At 40.3% G+C, this 21057-nt stretch overlaps 1 protein-coding gene across 3 annotated transcripts in view; it reads left to right on the forward strand.

Moving 5' to 3' along the window:
* Positions 1-21057, forward strand: part of SLX4IP (SLX4 interacting protein) — a 200968-nt gene that overhangs the window by 112109 nt on the left and 67802 nt on the right. For 2 of the 3 annotated variants that reach the window (XM_002829951.5, XM_054541586.2), the window contains exons 3-4: positions 10651-10740; positions 15112-15232. In XM_002829951.5, the coding sequence (XP_002829997.2) occupies positions 10651-10740; positions 15112-15232 (211 nt within the window). The remainder of the gene's footprint in view (positions 1-10650; positions 10741-15111; positions 15233-21057) is intronic. The other variant, XM_054541587.2, reaches the window with a different exon arrangement.

Here is a 21057-nt window from a genome sequence, read left to right on the forward strand (position 1 = left end):
CAGAAAAAATTAAATGGCAGCTGGATTGAGCAGAGAGTACCTGTCATAGCTTTATCTGGCAAGTCCTTTGTTATATTAGAAAGTAAATGAGAAGATTCCAGGGAAAAAATTACCACTGTGGGGGGGATTCCTTATTTTCCTATAAACAAATAAACTGAATTCCTCTAAGTCATCCAGAATCCCCAAAGTATTTATCAAAGACACTTTGGTTCCACCCATAGAGGTAGGAAAATTATGCTACCTGTCTTTCCTCTTCCTTCCTGCTTCAAGAAATCTCCCTCCAAAGCTGGCTACCCTTTAGAACAATCTGCCAACCTAGGTGTTGATCACTAGGGGAATATTTACAGGGGTTTTCTTTGACTCATATGTAGTTTGTCATAAATTCCTCTAACTCATAAACTGAAAAGCTTTTCTTTCATGTCAAGATTCTTCACAAATATTAAAGAATATTTTCTAACATGTTAATTCTTAGTTTAAAATCAAAGCCACATTCCAATGCCTCATGATCACACATGTTAGATCAAGTTGTGGACAAAATTTGTGAGTGCTGATATTCCTGTTGTTTCCCATACTCCAGTTTCAGATTATAAATGCCATAATTGATCCAGAACATGCTCCTGACCAGCATAAATGTTGCTAAATATGGGTGATGCTTGTGTCCCAGCCACTTTGCACCCTTTCAAGTCAGGGGCCTTACGGACAAGTACATTACAGTTTCTGTCAGGGTATCTTTTCGTTTCATGTGCTCTCTTGCAGAAATATGTAAGAGGAGAGTTTGTAGTTTTACTTGTAATGTGGTGTGATTACAAGCCATCTCCTCTTTTTCGTAGAAGCAGTGTGTGGCCGGAGTAAAACCGTGCAGAAGAATTATGAGGCATTTATTGGCTCTTAATAGGAATAGGTGGAAACCTCTGCCCTACCTATTTGTAAATCTTATGGAACTGACAGTTCAGAATTCATTTAAAAGTCTTTGGAATTTAAGACAAATTCTACCTTTGGAGAAAAAAAAGAGAAAAGCGGCCAATATTTCTTCCTTGAGCCCTTTGTGTGGCTGGCATGGTGCAGAAGCCTCATGCCCACATTGTCTCATGTCATCCTCAAAATAAAACCATGACGTAGTTTTCATTGCTGTCTCCATTTTACATTGGAGGAACTTAACCTGTGTCTCAGAGCCACTGAGGCTCAGGGCTAGGATTTGAAGTCAGGTCTGTGCTGAACCAAGCCACTGTTTTACTCATTGCCACACCTGCTGTGTCTATGCCACTGACCAGTCGACTGAGGGAAGGTACCTGCAGGTTATACTTGAAATAATCATGTCCTGAAAACCATTAGGGAGGGTCTAAAGAAATGAAATCAGTTCTCATCTTTCGAAGGGACCCCCAGAGAGCCTATTCCCAAATGTATTCTTCATGCAGTGATGGCTTTGAGAGTTTGTGATTCAGCCTGGAATTCTACCCCAGGGTCCCAGGGGCATATGTGAAATTTAAGCAGCCCTTCATAATAACATGGTTGACCATTGCTTTATTCCAAGCAGTACTTTGCATCCCATCTCAAATCTTATCCAGGGAGACTGTGAGCCACCCTACAGCACTCTGGGTCAAAACACAAAACTCTTTCTCAATAGGATACCAGAGATGATTTACTGAAGGACATCACAGCCTCTTATTTGATTTTCTCCTCCTTTTAGAAGCTGCTGTCAAAGTCATTTGTTCTGCTTTTCCCTCATCTTTCTTTCTCTGTCCTTTGTGTTTTACTCTTTATCTTTGTAGAATCCTTCCCCAACCATAGTAATAAATCTGTTGTGGAAAACAAGTGACTGGGAAGTTACACATCCTTGACCTGTAGTCAGAGGTCCCACAACAGACACTAAACAGGAGACAGGAGCTCCCTCCCCTCCTGAGTCCTTTTCACCTCAGACAGGTCACACCCTCCCAAGCATCCCTTTAACCCGAAAAACTCAAGCTTAAAGAACTAGTCATCCATTTGCAACCAAGAAAGTTCCCTTTAATGGGTCTGGATTCACATTGTCAACCAGGGCTTTGTACTTGCATCTTGTTCTGCCTGATTGACTGGAAAGTGGGGAAATAGCCATTCCAATTCATGAGTGACAGTATTCTGTGCACACCTGGGGCAACCTTAGTTGTAAACCGTGAGCTTGATTCTGTAGTGTTTTTTTTTCCTGCGTTCAGGGTGCAGGTGAGAGGGAGGTAATCCCTCCTAGAGAGAGAATAAGCCAGCCACTTAATTTTCATCACTGATGTATGTTTTCATTTAACAAACAGTCTTCACGAGCATCTGTGTGCCAGACCCAGTACTAGACGTTGATAACCCAAAGGTAACAGAAGGCAGCTCCTTCACAAAGGCCACCTGGTGGACAGTCCATAGTGGACTGACAGAGGACAGTATGAGGTGCTAGTCTCAGTGTGACTCTTTTATAACCTCCACAGCAGGACAGACACTATGTGTGCAGGTAGAATCCAAGTAAATGGTTGCAAACCAAAATGACCAGGAGATGAGATCTTAAAGGGAAGGCACCTTGAAGGCAATTTAGTTCAGTCCACTCATTTTGTATATAGGGAAACTGACAGTAGAGAAAGGAGGTGGTTCAACCCCTCCTAAACTGGGGCATCATTAGAAGAGATTCATGGTCTTTGGACTTCCTGCGCTAGGCCATTCTCCTATTAGTCATCAAAGGGCTTTCTCCAGGGCTTCTTTTTTTTTTTTCTGAAACGGAGTCTCGCTCTGTCGCCCAGGCTGGAGTGCAGTGGCCCGATCTCGGCTCACTGCAATCTCCACCTTCCGGGTTCATGCCATTCTCCTGCCTCAGCCTCCCGAGTAGCTGGGACTACAGGCGCCCACCACTACACCTGGCTAATTTTTTTGTATTTTTAGTAGAGACGGGGTTTCACCATGTTAGCCAGGATGGTCTCTATCTCCTGACCTTGTGATCCGCCTGCCTCGGCCTCACACAGTGCTGGGATTACAGGCGTGAGCCACCGCACCCGGCCTCTCCAGGCCTTCTTTGTGTGTTATGATCTCAAATTCAGGCTGTGTCTAATTCTGTTACTGAGATTATGGAGTGTTCCTTGTACCCAACCTGACAAGTATTGCCAGGTTGGCAAGGCACCACACCAAACAAAACCCAGTCATGATCACCAGCGATCTCCTAAAAGAGAAAGAGTGCTTTTAAATTTCTCAGTGTGTCCAGAACACCAAGGGGTAATAGTTTCTGCCTTTTGGGTTGTCACAAGAATTAAATGCAATAATGTACAGAAAGGGCTTGACACCGTGTCTGGCACACAGGTGCTCCGTGAATCTTAACTATTGTTATTGCCAACTTGTTCACCATTAGTAAATTTTTGCAATTGGACTAAATATATAGTATATTCCAACAGAATGACTCTTTATTCTCCCATCTCCTGACCTGTCTGCTAGTTTACTAAGTATGCCATCCAAAAGGTATGCTGGTTCCCTTTCTTAAATGTAAACTACAAGCTTGGATTTCCTGGGCCAGTATTTCACGTTAGTAACTGGCCAAGGGAATTCAATTGACAACACACTTGCAATGACTTTTCTTCAGCTTTTAACTCTCTGGATAGGGATTCTTAATGTCAGGAGACTTCTCTTCTACCCTCACAGCTCTACCCCACCTCTCGCAGGGTTTATCGCTGTCATCCTCTTCCGCATTCTTTTCTTTCCCCTCTTCACCTTTTCTTCTCCCTAACCACCCCTCCCACCTCGTTCTTTCTACAGTGAGGCTTTCACTGCCTCACTGCACTTGTGTTTCAGCATGGGACCCTACAGTGGCAGCTCGAGTATCTGAGCTCTCCGTACCTGTGTTGGAATGGAATCAGACATGGAATCAGGCTGCCCAGGGAAGGGAGCTGCGGGACCCTGTTGAGAATCCCTGGTGCAGTCACCAGGCACTAAGGCGTACAGTGTTTTAGGGCACACTTGGCTGCCGTCGCTCACCTAGAGGGAATAAGGGCCAGCTCCCAAATAAAGGGGAGTGGGTTCCAGGCTAGACAGCCTAAATATGCTCCCACATGAGGCTGGAAGTGTGTCCTGAGTAGCCTTCCACAGGGGTAAATTTCCTCAGAGTAATGTCTGGCAATGTGGAGTCTCTCAGATCTGGATTTGATTCCTGGGTCTGGCACTCACTGCCTGCGTAATCTTGGACTAGACCTTCCCGAATTCAACTTCCTTATCTACAAAATGAGAATAATCATTGTGCTCCTTCACCAGAGTGGCAAGGATTTAATTGAATGCTATGAGTAAAACTTAGCACAGTGCCTGGAACATAGGTGCTCTGTAAATGGCAATCAATATTTTAAACTGTGATTGTTTAAAAATCACATCACTATAAAATTTTATGTTGTAAGATATATGCAGTTTGTGGTAATATGAAAATATTTAATATGTTTTCCAGAACTTTTTTGTAAAATTGATACTCCAGGAAGAAAATTTCCATGTTTTCTGAGGAGGCCTTTAGGAGAAACTCTTTCTAGCTATAGTATCAGAAATGATTGAGTTATCCTCAGCATGGATTCCTTCTCATCTTCTTGACTCTGATTGGTGCTGTATTTTTCACATTTGTACCTAGGAATCTCAGAGCCAGATGTTGCAAAGACTTGGGACTATGGTGGGAATTTCATGCAAGCCTATCATTGGTTTCATGTTATGTTTTTACTCTTGTTTGCCTTTACTTATTCTCCCCATTTTTAATCTTTGCCTCGTTACTTGAAGCTGCCTTATACCCTCAATGCCGGGTGGGTGTAAAATGCCAATGACGATTTGTGTGGCTTCTCAGCGACAGACCCATGTATGTAAGCTGCCTCTGGAAACCCGGTGGGTGTGGTAGAAACTGACCACATGCCTTGGGCCTCACCCTTGTCCTTCCTCTCCCTCACACCCAACCACATCCTGTTACTTCTGTCTTCTGAGTGTCCCTCAAATGTGCCCCTTCCCCTTCACCTTGAGATCACCTTGCTTGATCTCTTATTTGGGTTCCTGCAGTGGCTTTGAACCTGTCTGCCTGGCTCCGGTGATTTCCCCTTGCCCGCCCATGCTCCACACTCCTACCCAAGAGAGCCCTCCAGCCCACCAGCCTCCTCGGCCTGTCCAGGGCCCCTCTGTGGCCTGAGTCTTCCTGCCCTATTGGCCCCATCTGCCAGCAATGCCCTGTGTTTCTGCATTGAGACTCTTTTCCGTCTCCAAAGCACGCGAGCTCTCATGGGGTGTTATTCATTTTTCCTTCTGCACTCCTTTCCCTGTTCCTCAGTACTTGACTGCGACACCACCTTCCCTTCCCTCACCTTCCTCAGGCAGAGCTGTCACTCCATTCCCTCTGGTCCTTGAGTATGTGCCGTGGTCACACACGCCACAGTGCCCAGCTGCTGCCCCTCCCTCTCTCAGGGCCTGGCTAGTGCCCCTGTGAAACTCAACAGGTGTTTCAGGTGATCAATGAGTGCATGAGAGAATGTGGGCACCTTTCTACATCTCTTAAGAGTTCTGAGTCTGCTCCAGAGATGGCTTTGTGGGTGAGAAATGGTAATATTTTCACCTTTATTCTTATATTTAATGTAAACACAGAAGACAAGACCTCCCACCTCTGAGGACTTGGAAATAGTGTGAGTTGCACCTCTGGAATTCTTAGGAAAGAGATAGGAAAAATAACCAACACGTTCAGTTGGCAGTGAGTTTCCAGTGAAGTAATCCTAAGATTCTTGTATTCCCATTTCACAAAATATGAAAAATGACTGGTTGTTGTTGGTGATGGCAGAGTTGTCACTACTCCAGAATAGGGAGAGAGGAAGTTGTTCTATGATGTATCAGTGCACTGGGCCGAATAGGAATGGCTTGGTCCCTTGAAAGGGCTTAGAGCTCTCCCTTTGCAGACAAGGCTGTGATTTGCCCAATACTTGGGGCTAACTTGTTCTGTCATTTGTTTTTTTCATTTGTCTTCCTTTCATTAAATATTAAGCATTCACTGAGAGCTGGTAGTGTGTTGATCACTGGGGATACAAGGTTGGCAGAGGTATAGACCTGTCTCCATGGAGCTTATAGCTTAGGATGGGGGCCCTACATGGACCAGTCACTTAATGTAGAAATAAATAATCACATGAAGAATGGGCTGGTCCAGAGCAGGGAAAGAGAAACTGTTCAGAATAGCTTCACAGAGTTGGCCATACTCCTGCTAGGGTTCGAGGATGTATAGGATCTCAACAAGCATGGAAGCAGCGAGGCAAGTTGTAATGTAAGCCAAGGATGAAAAAGTCAGGTGCAGGAGACAAAGACATGGGCCTCATTAAAGGCTTGTGAGTTGCTGCTCTGAGCTGCCGCATGAGTGGACTGATCCGATGTATAGGTTAGAGATTTCCTGGATATGCATTGAAGGTTCATCCAGGACACCGACAGAAGTGACTGTAATCTTCCAAGTGAGAGAAGATATGAGCAGCAGAGCAGGAGAGAAGTGTGTGTGAGAATGCTCTAAAAAATTAAAATGGACAAGATGCGTGACTGATTCTGGAGGGTTAGGGAAAGGGAGGAGTTGGGGGTGACACCCCTGTTGTTGGCTGACTCCTCTGGGTGGAGGGGATAGAAGCCAGACCAGACCCTGGCTGGGGGACTCGCAGCCCAGTGCATGCAATGTGAAGCTATTCCTAGCAGCCTGCTGGTTGCTCAAGAGGTGGCTTGGCCTCTGCAGAGTGACCAGTTCTGGGCTGAGAAAGGAGTGATGGTTACCATGTTGCTCCTCTCAGAAGAAAGCTGGAGAGTTGATCTTCTGAGACTAGAAATAACCTTCTCATTAGGAGGAGGAGAAAGGGAGGCTGTGCTGCTGGCAGTGTAAGAAGCTTTCTTTTTTTTTTTTTTTTTTTGTTTTCACTTCTGTTTTCTCATGAGAGACAAGAAGCAAAGCTTTGAGAGCAGGGAACTTTGGAAAGGCAGAATACCTCTGCCTAGTGTGGGAGGGAGTTAAGAGCTCAGAACTGCAGGCTGCAGAGGGAGAGCCCCCTGCGGGGGAGGGGACTGCCTGCCAAACAGTGGAGGCTTCCAGAAACCCCAGGAAAGTCTGATCACCACAGTAAGATTTGACAATTTATTTTTCTAAAAAGAGACATTCTACTCAATCTGTTTATTTTCAAACTTAGACTAGGTTATTTGTGATCAAAGTCACAAAATGGTGAGAAAAATACCAAATTGGACCTTACTATTAGGTTAATTCTTCAGCAAGCTGCTGTTACAGTATCAATTCAAGTTGCTTAAGCTTAAGATTCCCCTCCCCCCACCCTTTTTTTTTTTTTTTTTTAAATTAGTTTTGTGGTGGTAGGAGGGTTACAAGAAAAAAAAAACAATTAGTTTTGCTAATGAAAAGGTAGCAGTGAACTTGGTTTAGATTAAAAAATCAGGAAAGAGCACCTGTAGGAACCTGCAATAAAATGTGTTGAGACATATTTTACCATTTTGGAAGGGCTTTTATTCCAGAATCCTTGGAACTTCAATGGGCCTGTGATTGAATTCAGAGGCCAGTGAACTTGCATGGGAAAAAGTTACGTCTTTATTGTCATCAAGTTCTAGTAAATTTAGTTTTCCTTTTTATTATGAACGTAGGATTCATAATAAAAATATGAATAATATTAGCAGTATTTGTCACCATTAGAAATTATAGCTCTTTTCATATTACATTAAGCTTGTTGCAGTTAATGAAGATATCATTTATGCTTAGATCCATCACTATGTGACAAGACCCAATGCCTTAATAAACAAGGGCATACATTCCTATGTCTCAAATTTTTCTTTCATTAAGATAACTGTACTTCAGTGTAATTGGTTTTCTTGTTAATCCTATGTGTTGTGTTTCACGCATTTAAAAATATTATTCTGAGCAAGGTTCATCAGCTTCACAGTTGGCTAAATAAGTCCATGGCACAGGAAAGGTTAATATTCCGTGGCTAAGATCCTGTAGTTGTGGCATGCGACCTCCACCTGGTGGCAGCATACTCCTTAAAGGTTAAATTCTGTAACCAACAGCTGAGAAGGACTTTAACAGTATACTTGAGTGGTTTTCAAACATTTTTTATTACAACCCACAATAAGAAATAGGCTTTCCATCATAACTGAGTACACACTTACTTACATTTCACAAAACAATTCTTGATCTTACCATATGACACATTGATATTTTGTATTGCATTCTAATATTATCTTCAGTTCTCTTTCATTAAAATAAAATGCTGGTTGCAACACACTGAACTGTAACACACTAAAGTGCACTCTTTTACATCATAGGAAACCATCTTTCAACATGCTTCACAGTTTATTACCCAGTAACCTTCATTTTGGTCTCCCACACATTTTCAGGGACGTAATACCTATATTTTAAATAACTGCCAACAAGTATGAGTGCATTTTACACAGTGTTTAAAAATTGTTTATTATTGATGTATAATTTAAATATAGTGAAAGGAACTGATTGCAGTGTATACATAACATACCCCATCAAGATACAGAATATTCTTATCACATACAAAGTTCCTTTGTGACAGTTCTCACCCAGTTTTTTACCCCCCTGGGAAATTACTGTTTTGATTCCTTTCATCACACATTGATTTTGCTGTTTTAGAATTATATATAGATGGAACCATACAGTATGTGTTATTTTGGTCTGGCTTCTTTTGTTCAACCTAATGTTTTTGAGATGAATACATGTTGAGTCTATCGGTAGTGTGGTGAGTAGCATTCCATTGCATGAATATGGCACAATTTGTTCTCTTGTTGTAGACTTCTGGGTTGTCTTCACTTTGGGTTATTATAAATAAAACTTCCATGAATATTTGCATACAAGTCTTTGTGTGCACATATACTTCATCTCTCTTGGGTAAATACCTGGGGAGGAATCATTGGCTCAGTTGATAAGTAAATGTGCGTTTAACTACAGGAAACTGACAAACCCATTTGCCAGAGTGGTTAGACCATCTTACATTTCCACTGGGAAAGTATGAGAGTTTGGGTTGCTCCATATCCTTACCAACATTTCATGTTATGTCAGTCTTTTTAATTGTAGTCATTCTGGTGGGTATTATAGTTGTATCTCTTGGCGGTTTTAATTTTAATTTGCCTGATAACTAATGATATTGAACACTTTTTTCATTTTCTTATTAGCCATTCATTTATCCTATTTGTGAAGTGTCTGTTCAAACTCAGGTTTTTTGTTTTTTGTTTTTTCTTAAATATCAGCTTGTAGGAGTTCTTTACATATTTTGGGTACCAATCCTTTTTGCCAGATACATGTATTTTTGAATACATAAATACATTTCTCCCAGTCTGTAACATACCTATTTATTTTATTAATGGTGCTTTTTTGGTTAACAGAAATTTTTAATTTTGAAAATTTAACAATTTTACAACTATTTTTCTCAATATTTGGTGCTTTCTGGGTCCTAAGAAATCTTTTCCTATTCCGAAGATCAGGTAGATAGTTTTGGCTTTTTTGCCTAGGTATGTGATCCGTCTCAAATTAAATTTTGTGTATAGCGTGAGGTAGGTGTCAAGTTTCACTTTATATTTACATCTGATGGTCTAACCATTTGTTGAAACTACTTTCCTTTCACTGTTGATATATACGACAGAATTTAAAAAGAAAAACAAAACTGTCCAGCCAAGGAAGTGAAAAAACTGAACTTCTGAGTCTCATAAACCGAACCTCTGGGTCTCTCAGACCATCCCCAACCTTGGTGTCCCATTCCTTATCAAATTAGTTTGTTCACAGTTATCTTGTGATTCTCAGAAATTACTTCACTCATATGTGAGGATTTATAAGGCAACAACTTTTCACAGCGTCTGTAACTGTGCTATCCAGTATGGAACCACTAGCTACATGTAACTATTTAAATTTAATTTAAATTTTATTAAAAATTTATCAGTTACAATAGCCACATTTTGAGTGCTCAGCAGCCACATATGGCCACATATGGCTGTCTTATTGAACAGCATATATATAGAATATTTCCATTTTTTTCTAAAGTGCTGGACAGCGCTAGCCTATAGAATAAGAACAGAGTCAGGCTTTGTACAGTTTTGTAGCATACTTTAATGAATTTTGTTTTGTTTTGTTAACTAGCATTCAGTATCTATCTTTATCTTCTTCCTTATTTCTCATTCTTCCATGTTCCTATTTAATTCCAAAGTGTACTGTCCTAGCCAATCCTTTTGTCCGTCTAAAAATGCAGTATCTTATATCTGTTATTTGCTGCTTAGAAGAAAGAATTCCCCTGGCTGTGCATGGAATCATTCTTTTGTGGAGCCTACCTAGTAATGACCTATTTAACTTCTCTTGATGCTTCACATCTTCCAACTGCTGCCGGGATGCCTGGACATCCCCTTTCAAGGTGCAGCCCAGAGACAGCTATTTTGTCTTTCTTGTCTTGATTAACATTGCATCTCTCCTTAGCATTTCCACTGTAAATGTTAAACTTAGGAAAAGTAGTAGATTATGACCTGTAACCATGTTCTTTATTAAAAGTTCTATCTAGTAGTGAACTTTGTTGCCATTTCATCATGAGCAACCACATAGGAATTTGTGAGATTTTCTCTCATTGTTTGCTGGGCATGAGCCGCACAGACACTGACTCTGCCATTAATGTCTTTCAGTGTGGGAATTTTGCTGTCCTCGTGGATCTTCATATCTTGCCACAAGGTTCAAACAAAGATACAAGCTGGTTTTCTGAACAGAAGAAAGAGGTACAACAAAACTTTCTACTATTTAATTGCAAGTAGCTGCTGCTGCTACAAGAAATATTAGCTCTTTCCAGCTTTCATTTCTATTAGTGGGAAAAAAATGTTGAGTATTTAATCCTTGAAAAACAATTGTATTCCCAATGACAGACACATAGGCACCCACTTTTTTTTTCCTTTAGAAACTGACACATTCATAAACTTCATATGATACTCTATTATTTAAACCAGACATTTTATACCTCTTTGTTTTGGGGCAAGGATTTCTATATATTAAAAAAGAAAAGAAGAAGAAGTTAAAGTGACTATTTCAGTAATCAGGGATTTTAACCTGACTGGTTGTGAAGGATGGCCTGAGCACCTGAAGCAGGTGTGGCAGTTAACACAAGGCTGAACCTTCACACCCATCTTAAAGCCTCAGCTTTTATTTTCTATCATCCTTGTATTATCATGAGCCTTTGACAAGTGAGGAGATACTTGACTGTGTACCTTCTCACAATGGTGAGTCAGGAAAGCCAGTAGCCAGGGGCTTAGCAGAGCGTGATGTTGGACTTAGCTGAGCCTCAGCCTCCTCATCTGAAAGTGAAGAGGTTTGCCTAGATGCCAAATCTACTCCTGGTTCTAAGTTTCAACAATCCCACCCAAGTGCTGCTTGTGGTGGAGGCTTACAAGCTGCATTGAGCTCTCACCATTACTTTGCCTCCTTCTCCGATCCCTGCTCACCAGAGAGCAGGAGTAACCAGCTTGTGGCTTTCACATACCTTTAAAAATATCGTTATCCATGATGTCCATTTATCACAGTTGCTTTTTAGACTAAGAAATAAAAATCAGATTTGTTAAAATATAGTATATGGAGAAGAAACTATTGATAGTGGTGAAAAAAAAAAAGCCACCCTTTTCTGTGATAATTACTTTTAATCAGCTTTTGGAGATCACTAGAAAAAAGATCCCCACCCCCCAAAAAAGATTTTATAGGATAATACGTTTTCATTCAAAGGATAATATTATCAAGACTTTGCTGTCATTATTTTGCAAATAATACCTGGTGACCTAAAGCTGAGAAAAGGAAGGCACAAGGTTCTGTATGGTGGGATTTATCATTCAGGTAAATAACTGTGGACTCTCCTCTTCAGGACTTTTAAATATTTAGCAAGTCAATCAATATCTCCTACTGCCACTTACCTTCATATAATTCCACTCCTAGCTTACTGACACATGTTGCTGTGATTCAAAACTGTTCACTCGTTTCCCCAAAGTGACCAACAGTCACCCAAGGGGACCTCACCCCAAAATCTTCTGACTTTACTTAAATTAACAATGTTATAGAATCCATCATTCCAGGCCCGTTCGTTCTCCATTCCCTTTCAGCTTTGCCACCTTAGACCTTTATCGGCCTTAGACCTTTCTTGTTAATATCGAGTCTGTTTTGCCCAAGATTCAGTTAATTTGGAATGCTTTAAAATAAAGCCCTGGATGTGTGAATCACCTCATAGCCAAAGCGTGAGGCTAGGTTTTTGTTTTTTTAGGAGCCACATGCAGCTGCGTGGATGCTCATAGTACCTACTTGAGGGCAGCAGGGCATGACTTAGCAAAGCTGCGCAGTGCATGACAGGACCTGCAGAGCAGTGCTGCGCTGGCAGCTGCAAGGGGCAGGTCGCTCTAACAGGCTGAGCTTGCCTCTCAAAACCAAATGGTCGGTTTGCTGCTGCTTCTTTAATTTGCCCTTTTAAAATGTATGTTGGCCAGGTGCAGTGACACACACCTGTAATCCCAGCACTTTGGGAGCCCAAGGCGGGCGGATTGCCTGAGCCTAGGAGTTCAAGACCAGCCTGGGCAACATGGTGAAACCCCGTCTCTATAAAAAATATAAAAATTAGCCAGATATGGTGGCTTGTGTCTGGAGTCCCAGCTACTCTGGAGGCTGAGGTGGGGGGATCACTTGAGCCCAGGAGGTTAAGGCTGCAGTGAGAGCTGTGATCATGCCACTGAACTCCACCATGGGTGGCAGAGTGAGACCCTGTCTCAAAAAAACAAAATTCGCTGATGTTAAAATTCCTCTGGGATTATTTGTGTGTGTGTAAGAAAGGAGAAAAGCTAGTTGAAGAAAGGCTATGACTTTAACTTAGGTTCAGTGTCCCCAGGCTTTCATCTTCTTTATCCTTAGATCCTCTCATGATTCGGATTTCATGAGCAACCAATTTGATTCCATTTTAACAGTCATTTTATACAGTGAAAGCCTAAGAATATCCAGTTCCTTTTTAGAAAAAAGAACTAATTACATGTATTAACATATGTTTATTTTGAGTGAGGCATGAGTAGTCTTTGTACCCAAACAGTTGAACTCAAACTGTTCCATGTGTCAACTTGAGGAAGCGAGCACAGCCCATTAGCCTAGAGATGCCCTCTGCATCTCTCTCTTGAGCACTGATTTTAGCTTGTTCTTCTTGTCTGCCCCTCAAAGGTAGCTGAGAAGTTTTCTTTTCTTGCATTGTTGTGGTTCTGAAGAGAAAGCTTCACTAAGTGTGGTGTGGTCGGTTACTGGTGTCTATCACACTGCACTTGGTCTACCTTCCATTCGTCAAACTGACTCACGGAAGGAAAGCCCCACAGCTAGAGGGAGAAAGTTTGTGTGTATGAGCCTTTGCTTTATTTTTGTCATGCTATTTTTAGTTTTAGCCTTATAGGGCATTTATGGCCAAATTTTAGCAATCCTTGTTTCCATGTATGTCTTGCACATATTTTCTAGCCCAGTCATAGTTGAACTCTGCATGTGAAGCAAAATTCTTTAATTGTTTAAAAAAAAGAAAACCTATGAGGCAGCAAGGCTGCCTTTTTGTTGTGTGAACAATGCCGAAACACTCAACTGCAAAGGGATATCTCTGTATTCCATGAGGCACTGCATCTTTAGGCTGCAACATGAAAAGAAGGAGAGAGGAAACCAGTGTTTGTATTTTATCTAGAAACTCACACTCATGAGTTAAATCAAGGGTTTTCTATATTGTTTGAGGGGTACAAGTGTTTTTAATAAAGGAAAAGTTTTGGTATCATTGCTCTTTAGAACAGCTAAAAATTTTGTTGTTTTAATTTGTGAAGATTCTAAGAGATCAGCCTGAGATGACATTGCAAGAAACCAGCAAAACAGGTTTGAGGTGACCTGGGCAACTCTGAGTTTGCTGCAGTCTTTGGGAATTAAACAGGAATCATCAGTCCTTATACATCAGTTCTTAATCTAAATTAAGAAAGTTAGATTTGTGTATGATTTTACTCTCTTTTTCTACATTAGGTTACAATTTCCTGTGAGTGCAGGAAACAACTGCAAAGAGTATCTTCCCATTGTGTGGTTGGGCTTAAATTTTTGTTTACTTTTATTATAAATAACACCAAAACAATAAAACAATTGACCTATCCTGAAACTTACTAGTGATAAGGAATACTGAAATTGAATTAAAACCATGTGTTTCTGTCGCCTAATAAATGTTAATCTACTTTAGAGAAATTACATTATTTTCACTGTTAGTACATGAGTGTAGTACGTTTTTACAAAAACAAAGAGGCATATACAGTATCATCAACAAGAGCGTAGAAGAAAATAGGATTAGTGATTTCCAGTTCTCTGCTTAACTCACTGCTCAACAGTTTCCTTCTTGAGTAGATTTGTAAACCCAAGACTAGAAACTAATGAATGATGGTGTTTAGATTTTTAAAAAATTTTAGACCAAGTTTGAAAAATGGGATAGTTTATATAAAAATTACTGTTTCTGACTCCTTTTGAAGAAAGATCTAGCGACACTGTGCCTATAAACATGAAACAGTCCCCTGAAACCATGGGGGGCTGCTTGCTGTTGACTGGGCTGTGGTGTGGGTTCCCCATGCCATTGCACCAGCAGTGGATGAATATGCCCTTACTCCTGGCCCCATCCCTGTCTATAGTCCCCTGGCTGGCTACACTGGGTGTTTCCCTGGGGCCCTTGGCCAGCCAGTGTTGGCTCTTCTTGACTTATTTCTTCTATTTGTCACAGTACAACTGATTGATACTTATATGAAAGCATTCTTTACCACACTTATTACCTCCTCGCCCTGAAGTTTACATTGAAATGTTTTTATCTTTCTTTTAGAAGTATGAAACTGAGGCAGAAAGAAATGAAATGACTTTCCCAGATCACACAGTGAGCCAACATCATGGTTTCGAGCAAACTTCAGCAGCAAATTTAAATTTGCGGTGTTATTCATGAGCACACATGACATTCCTTTCAACCTTCACAGCTAAATTATAAAGCAAAATGAAACGAAATGTTCATTGTTGACTTTTTAATATATATCATGTTAACTTTTTTGCATTAAATTAGAAAGTTATATCTAATTTTTTATTTGCTTTAGGAAGTCTGTTTACTGTTAAAAGAAACCATTGATTCAAGAGTTCGGGAGTACTTGGAACTTCGCAAACAGCACAGGCCATCAAATGCAGAATTCACAAGATCTAATCCCTTGTCCTTAAAAGGTAGGCACAGAGCACTTTGATTTTGGACAAAAAATAAATAGAATTTCTGCTCTGTAGAGATGGCAATTATGTTTGACTCTGTCATGTTAGTATAGTGATACATTTTAAAAATATGTCCTAGTGAAGATACTTTGTTTGGGTAAAGAAAATTAACCAAAGAGCCCTCAGGACTTTTAATGGTAGGCAAAATGTATAAAAATAGCAAATAAAACATTCCTAAGGAAACTGTAAATTCTTTAAAGGATTGTTTTTTATTTTTAGTAGACGTAATAATTGTACATATTTATAGGATACAGAGTGATATTTTGATACATGTATACAACGTGTAATTTTCAAATTAGAGTAATTAGCATATCTATCACCTGAGCATTTATCATTTCTTTGTGTTGTGAGCATTTAAAATCCTCACTTCTGTTTTTTTTAAAAATATACAATAAATTAATGTTAACCATATTTACCCTATAGTGCTATAGAACACTAGAATTTACTCTAGTGGTAATCTTATATCCATTAGCTAACCTCTTCCTATCCTTCCCTTCCCCATCCTTCCTAGTCTTCTAATACTCACAACTCTCTCTAATTGTATGAGCTCAATTTTTTTTATAAATAGCTTCTACATATGAGTGAGAACATGTGATATTTTGTTTTCTTATTTTCTGATTACATCATCAAATTTTAATATGTCTATATATCTCTATTTTTCTTTTTTTTTTTTTGGTTACAGTAGTAAGTTCTTAAGTGGTGATTTGTGAGATTTTGGTGCACCCATCACCCAAGCAGTATACACTAAACCTGATTTGTAGTCTTTTATCCCTCACTCCCTTTCCCCCCTTTCTCTCTGAGTCCCCAAAGTCTATTGTGCCATTCTTATGCCTTTGCATCCTCATAGTTTAGCTCCCACTTATGAGTTTGGCTTTCCATTCGTGAGTTACTTCACTTAGAATAATAGTCTCAAGTCCCATCCAGGTTGCTGAGAATGCCATTAATTCATTCCTTTTTATGGCTGAGTAGTATTCCATCGTGTATGTGTGCCGGACTTACTTCACTTAATTTCCTTTGGGCTCATCCATGTTGCTGTTGAAACAGGAAAACATACCTTATCCCTGAAACAGGGCATGGGATGGGGATGTGTCATCAGTGCCCTGCGGCTCAACCCTTAGGGGAACATACAGACGGGCAGTTCATAGGAAGCATGGGCTGCAACCCTGCAGCAGCGTCTAGGGTTGAGTGTTTACAGCTCCTCAAGCCCCAGTGGGCGTGTGTTACAATGTGCTTTTTCAGTTTAGCCGTCTGCAGGCGGGTTGTGTTAATCTACTCAGTTAGGCCTTCTGCCTTATCTCAAGGACAGAGGGCTTTCTGTATCCCGGGTTCTTGCCTTGGTGTACCAGAAATACTGGATCACATGTGGGCTTGGAGAATGGGTGCAAGGTTTTACTGAGTGGAGGTGGCTCTCCGCGAGGTGAGTGGAGAGGCCAGAAGGGGGATCTAGTGGGAAGGTGGTCTTCCCCTTAATTTGGGCCACCCAGCTGCCCCTGGCAGAATTTCACGTTATCCCGCTGTCGATGGCCTGCCGGAATCTGCTGGTGCCTGTCAGAACAACTTCTTCCCTTCCTCTGCTCCTCTTGATGTCCAGCCGCCTGTGTGTGTGCCCGCTAGTGTCTCGGGGGGTTTTATAGGCATAAGATGGGGGGCGTGGTGGGCCAGGGTGGTCTTGGAAAATACAACATTTGGGCGTGAAAACAGGAGTGCCTGTTCTCACTTAGGTCTGTGGGCACAGGCCCAAGGGTGGAGCCCTCAGCAGTGACCCTGCCCTTCTCTACCCAGCACTTCCTTGCCCCCCTCCCATATCACCATGAATGACAGATTTTATTTTATTTATTTTTTTTGTATATATTGCTGAATAGTATTCCATTGTGTATACATACAGCACATTTTCTTTATCCATTCATCTGGTGATGAACATTTAGATTGATTCCATTATCTTAGCTATTGTGAGTAGCACTGCAATAAGCAAGGGGGTACAGATCTCTTCAATATACTGATTTTCTTCTTTTGTTAAAATACCTAGTAGGGAGATTGGTGGGTCATATGGTAATTCTATTTGTAGGTTTTTGAGGAACCTCCAAATTGTTCTCCATAATGGTTGTACTAATTTAACATCCCATGAACCATGTATATGAGTTCCTTTTTCTTCACATTCTTGCCAGCACTTGTTAGTTTTTGTCTTTTTGATAATAGCCATCCTAACTGCAGTGAGATATCTCATTGTGGTTTTGATTTGCATTTCCCTGATGATTAATGTTAAGCAATGTTTCATATACTTGTTGGCCGTGTGTATGTCTTCCTTTGAGAAATATTCAAATCCTTTGCACATTTTAAAATCAGATTCGCTTATTTGCTGTTGAGTTATTTGAGTTCTTTGTATATTATGGACATTAGTCCCTTGTCAGATTAATAGTTTGCAAATACTGTCTCCCATTCTACAGGTTCTCTTCACTCTGTTGATTGTTTCCTTTGCTGTATAGAAGATTTTTAGTTTGATATAGTCCCATTTTTCTATTTTTGTTTTTATTGCTTGTGCTTTTGAAGTCTGACTCATAAAATCCTTGCCTAGACCAATGTCTTGAAGAGTTTCCCCTGGGTTTTCTTCTAGTAGTTTTTTAGGTTTTGGGTCTTACATTCAAGTCTTTAATTCATTTTGAGTTGATTTTCATATTCAGTGAGAGATAGGGGCCCAGTTTCATTCTTCTGCATATGGATATCCGGTTTTCCCAGCAGCATTTATTAAAGAAAATGTCCTTTCCCCTAATATGGTTCTTGGCACCTTTGTTAAAAATCAGTTGGCTCTAAATAAGTGAACTTATTTCTGGGTTCTCTATTCTGTTCCATTGGTCTATGTGTCTGTTTTTATAACCATACCATGCTGTTGTGGTTACTATAGCTTTGTAGTATATTTTGAAATCAGGTAGTATGATGCTTCCAGCTTTGTTCTTTTGCTCACAGTTGCTTTGGCTATTTGGGTCTTTTGTGGGTCCATACAAATTATAGTGTTATTTTCTTCTATTTCTGTGAAGAATGTCATTGGTATTTTGGTAGGGATTGGCTAATAAATGCTTAGACTCTTACTAAACTGTCAATTTCTAAAAGGTATGAGCATTGTGGACCCAGCTCAACCACAGGATTGATTTTCACAGATGACAGAGGTTCATTTTGTTCTAGGCTGTGTAGATCTAGACACCTGCAGGGACAAGAGGGACACGCCATGGTATACCACTGTCTTATATTGTTTATTAACAGTGTCACTAAAAACAGAAATTGATTCATGCTTTTACTTTGTCATCAGTGCCAAAAACATCTCTCTATACATTTATCTAACTGCCTGTTTTCAGCTGATCCTATAGTCTTTTAAGCCTGTTTCAAAACCAAGTTCAAAACCACTAACCAAAAAGCCATGCCTATTTCCTCCTCAGTCTTCAGTTCTATGTCTCATGTTCCCTGAAAATAGAGTTGTTGTTTCTGTGTAGGTAGTTTAGATGAATGTGGATTGTTTATGCTTTTGTGTAAATTGGATATCTTCTCTCATTTGCATGAGTTCCTTACCTTTTTTTCCATTTCTAGATCCATATATTGGAATATGCCTCAACATGGGTATATATACTTAATAACAACCCTGGATAAGCTGAAGTCTCTAGGCTGGTGACTTTGCTCATTGCTATAATAATATTAATATTTTTTATGCTTTGAGATTTCTTTATAAACAATTTGCATAAATGACTTGGAGGCTGTTTTTCCAATTATGTGATATAAAGGAATATGAAAATTACTCACAAACTTGGTCAAAGAACAGCATAGTACAGACATTGCCAATAGCCTCATTGTTTTTAAGAGTTACTGAAAATTTATTTCAGTATCAGTAAAAATTAGTGATATAAGGCTTTTTAAAGACTTGACTGTCAATTCCCATCAATTCTACCTCACTAATATTTTTTCCTCTTAACCTTGCCAATATTGGGTATTACCAATGTTTTTAATTTTTGCCAGACTGACAGGCCAAAAATCAAAAAAGGAGATATTGTGCTTTTCGATTTTTATTAATCTGTGTGTTTTTATGTGTTTACTGACAGAACTGCATATTTATAGTTTAGGTTTGTGGTTTTTGCCTTTTTCCCTCTTAATTTTTTTTTCCCTTTTGTCACTCCCTTGGTCAAGGCCCGTCTTGATCAGCTCTTAAATTAATGCCACAGCCTGTGATTTTCCTCTTAATTCATCCACACCTCTGCTGCCAGAGTGGCCTTTTGAAGGCAAATATGTGATAGCTCCCAGCTTGAAACCCTTTGTGGTCAGGAACCTTAGTTGCCTGACATTCTTTATTTCACTTTTTCTCTGCTTGAGACTAGCCAGAGTGGGTCTGGCTCTTAAGCAGAGAAGAAGTTGATTAAAGATATTAGATAGCTCACAGGATCTCTGGGAGTGCCAGAGAGCCCTGTTGTGAAGCTACACAAAACAGCCTCAGCCATGAGTCGGGGACAGCTTTGAGACATGCTCCCTGTGATGCTTAGGACCATGTATCAGAAGCTTTGCTGAGCATCATCCTCTGCCCCATCCTGCAGAGACTGACTGCCCGGCCTGTGGCCACAGCCTTGTGCTGTTTTTTCCCTTTTGAGTCCACCACAAGGGACTCAAGGCAAAACTAGATTTCTAGGCTGTCTCCTAGTTACAAGTTAGTCAGGGGAGGCAAAATGTTTGGCTTTTACCTTGGGAAAGTGACACTTATAAAATGTGGAAAGTCATCAAAACATAGGATGATGGTCAACAATTTTGAGTGGGTGGACACAAGTTACAAATATCCACTAATAACTTTCCTCTTGGCTTCCTTCTTCCATGAGCTTCTAATCAGTAACAACAAGCTATTGCCTAACAGCCTGATTTTCCCAACTACAAAGGAAATGTGCTCACCAAATATCCTCCAAAAGAGATGACCCAGAGTCTCAAGTCCCAGCTCCAAGTCCAGGATTTCTAAGTGATGTTTACTCCCCTTCTAGTTCATTCCCAGCCCATATTTGTTAACTTTTCAACTAAATAATGAAGTGAACTACTGCCAACAAACCTTAAATAAAATAGTAGGGAAACAGCCAAAAAAGTAACTGATGTATAAATAAATACATGATGCAGCAAAGAAGACAATGAGGTAGGTAGATGCTACCATTCTAATTTCTGTAACCATGAAATAAGTAGTTGATGTTTGTATCTTCCCTCCTCTATTTATTTTGTATTCCCTGTGTTCTTCGCCTATAACTCATCTGACTAGCAGTCTTTACCTTCATTCCCCCAGGATTTGAGCTGCCAGTGGTCCTACCTTGATGAGATTGCCATTGTTTTAGTTAACTTTTAGCACTGGATATGTTTCACCAGGTAGAACTTATTACATTTTTTTTTTTTTTTTTTTTTTTTTTGTCTATGTACCTCTCTCCCCCCATTCATCTCTCATGAGCCAGCATTTCAACTCCCCTTTGGCCTGTCTGTATAGTGCCATAAAGAGCCTGAAACAGTCACATCGTACTTTGAACTTTCAGCCTGATTCATTGTTATCATCTGTGTTATAATCATCCTTTGAGTACTAAGGAAGCAGAGTCGTGGGGATGGAAAGTAAACATTTGCTGAGGTGGTCACCTCCCTTTTCCAGTCCTTCGTTCCAGGAACCACGTATCTGGCCAAGGTAGCACATACTGTTCTGCTGGTTGGAGCCTATGTTGCATCCCTTAGGACCTTACTCCAGTTCTACAAGGTCCTGCCTCATAATTTGCATCACAACTGAGTTTTCAATA

This window comes from Pongo abelii, chromosome 21, assembly GCF_028885655.2.
Source record: "Pongo abelii isolate AG06213 chromosome 21, NHGRI_mPonAbe1-v2.0_pri, whole genome shotgun sequence".
In the NCBI taxonomy this organism is placed as follows: Eukaryota; Metazoa; Chordata; class Mammalia; order Primates; family Hominidae; genus Pongo; species Pongo abelii.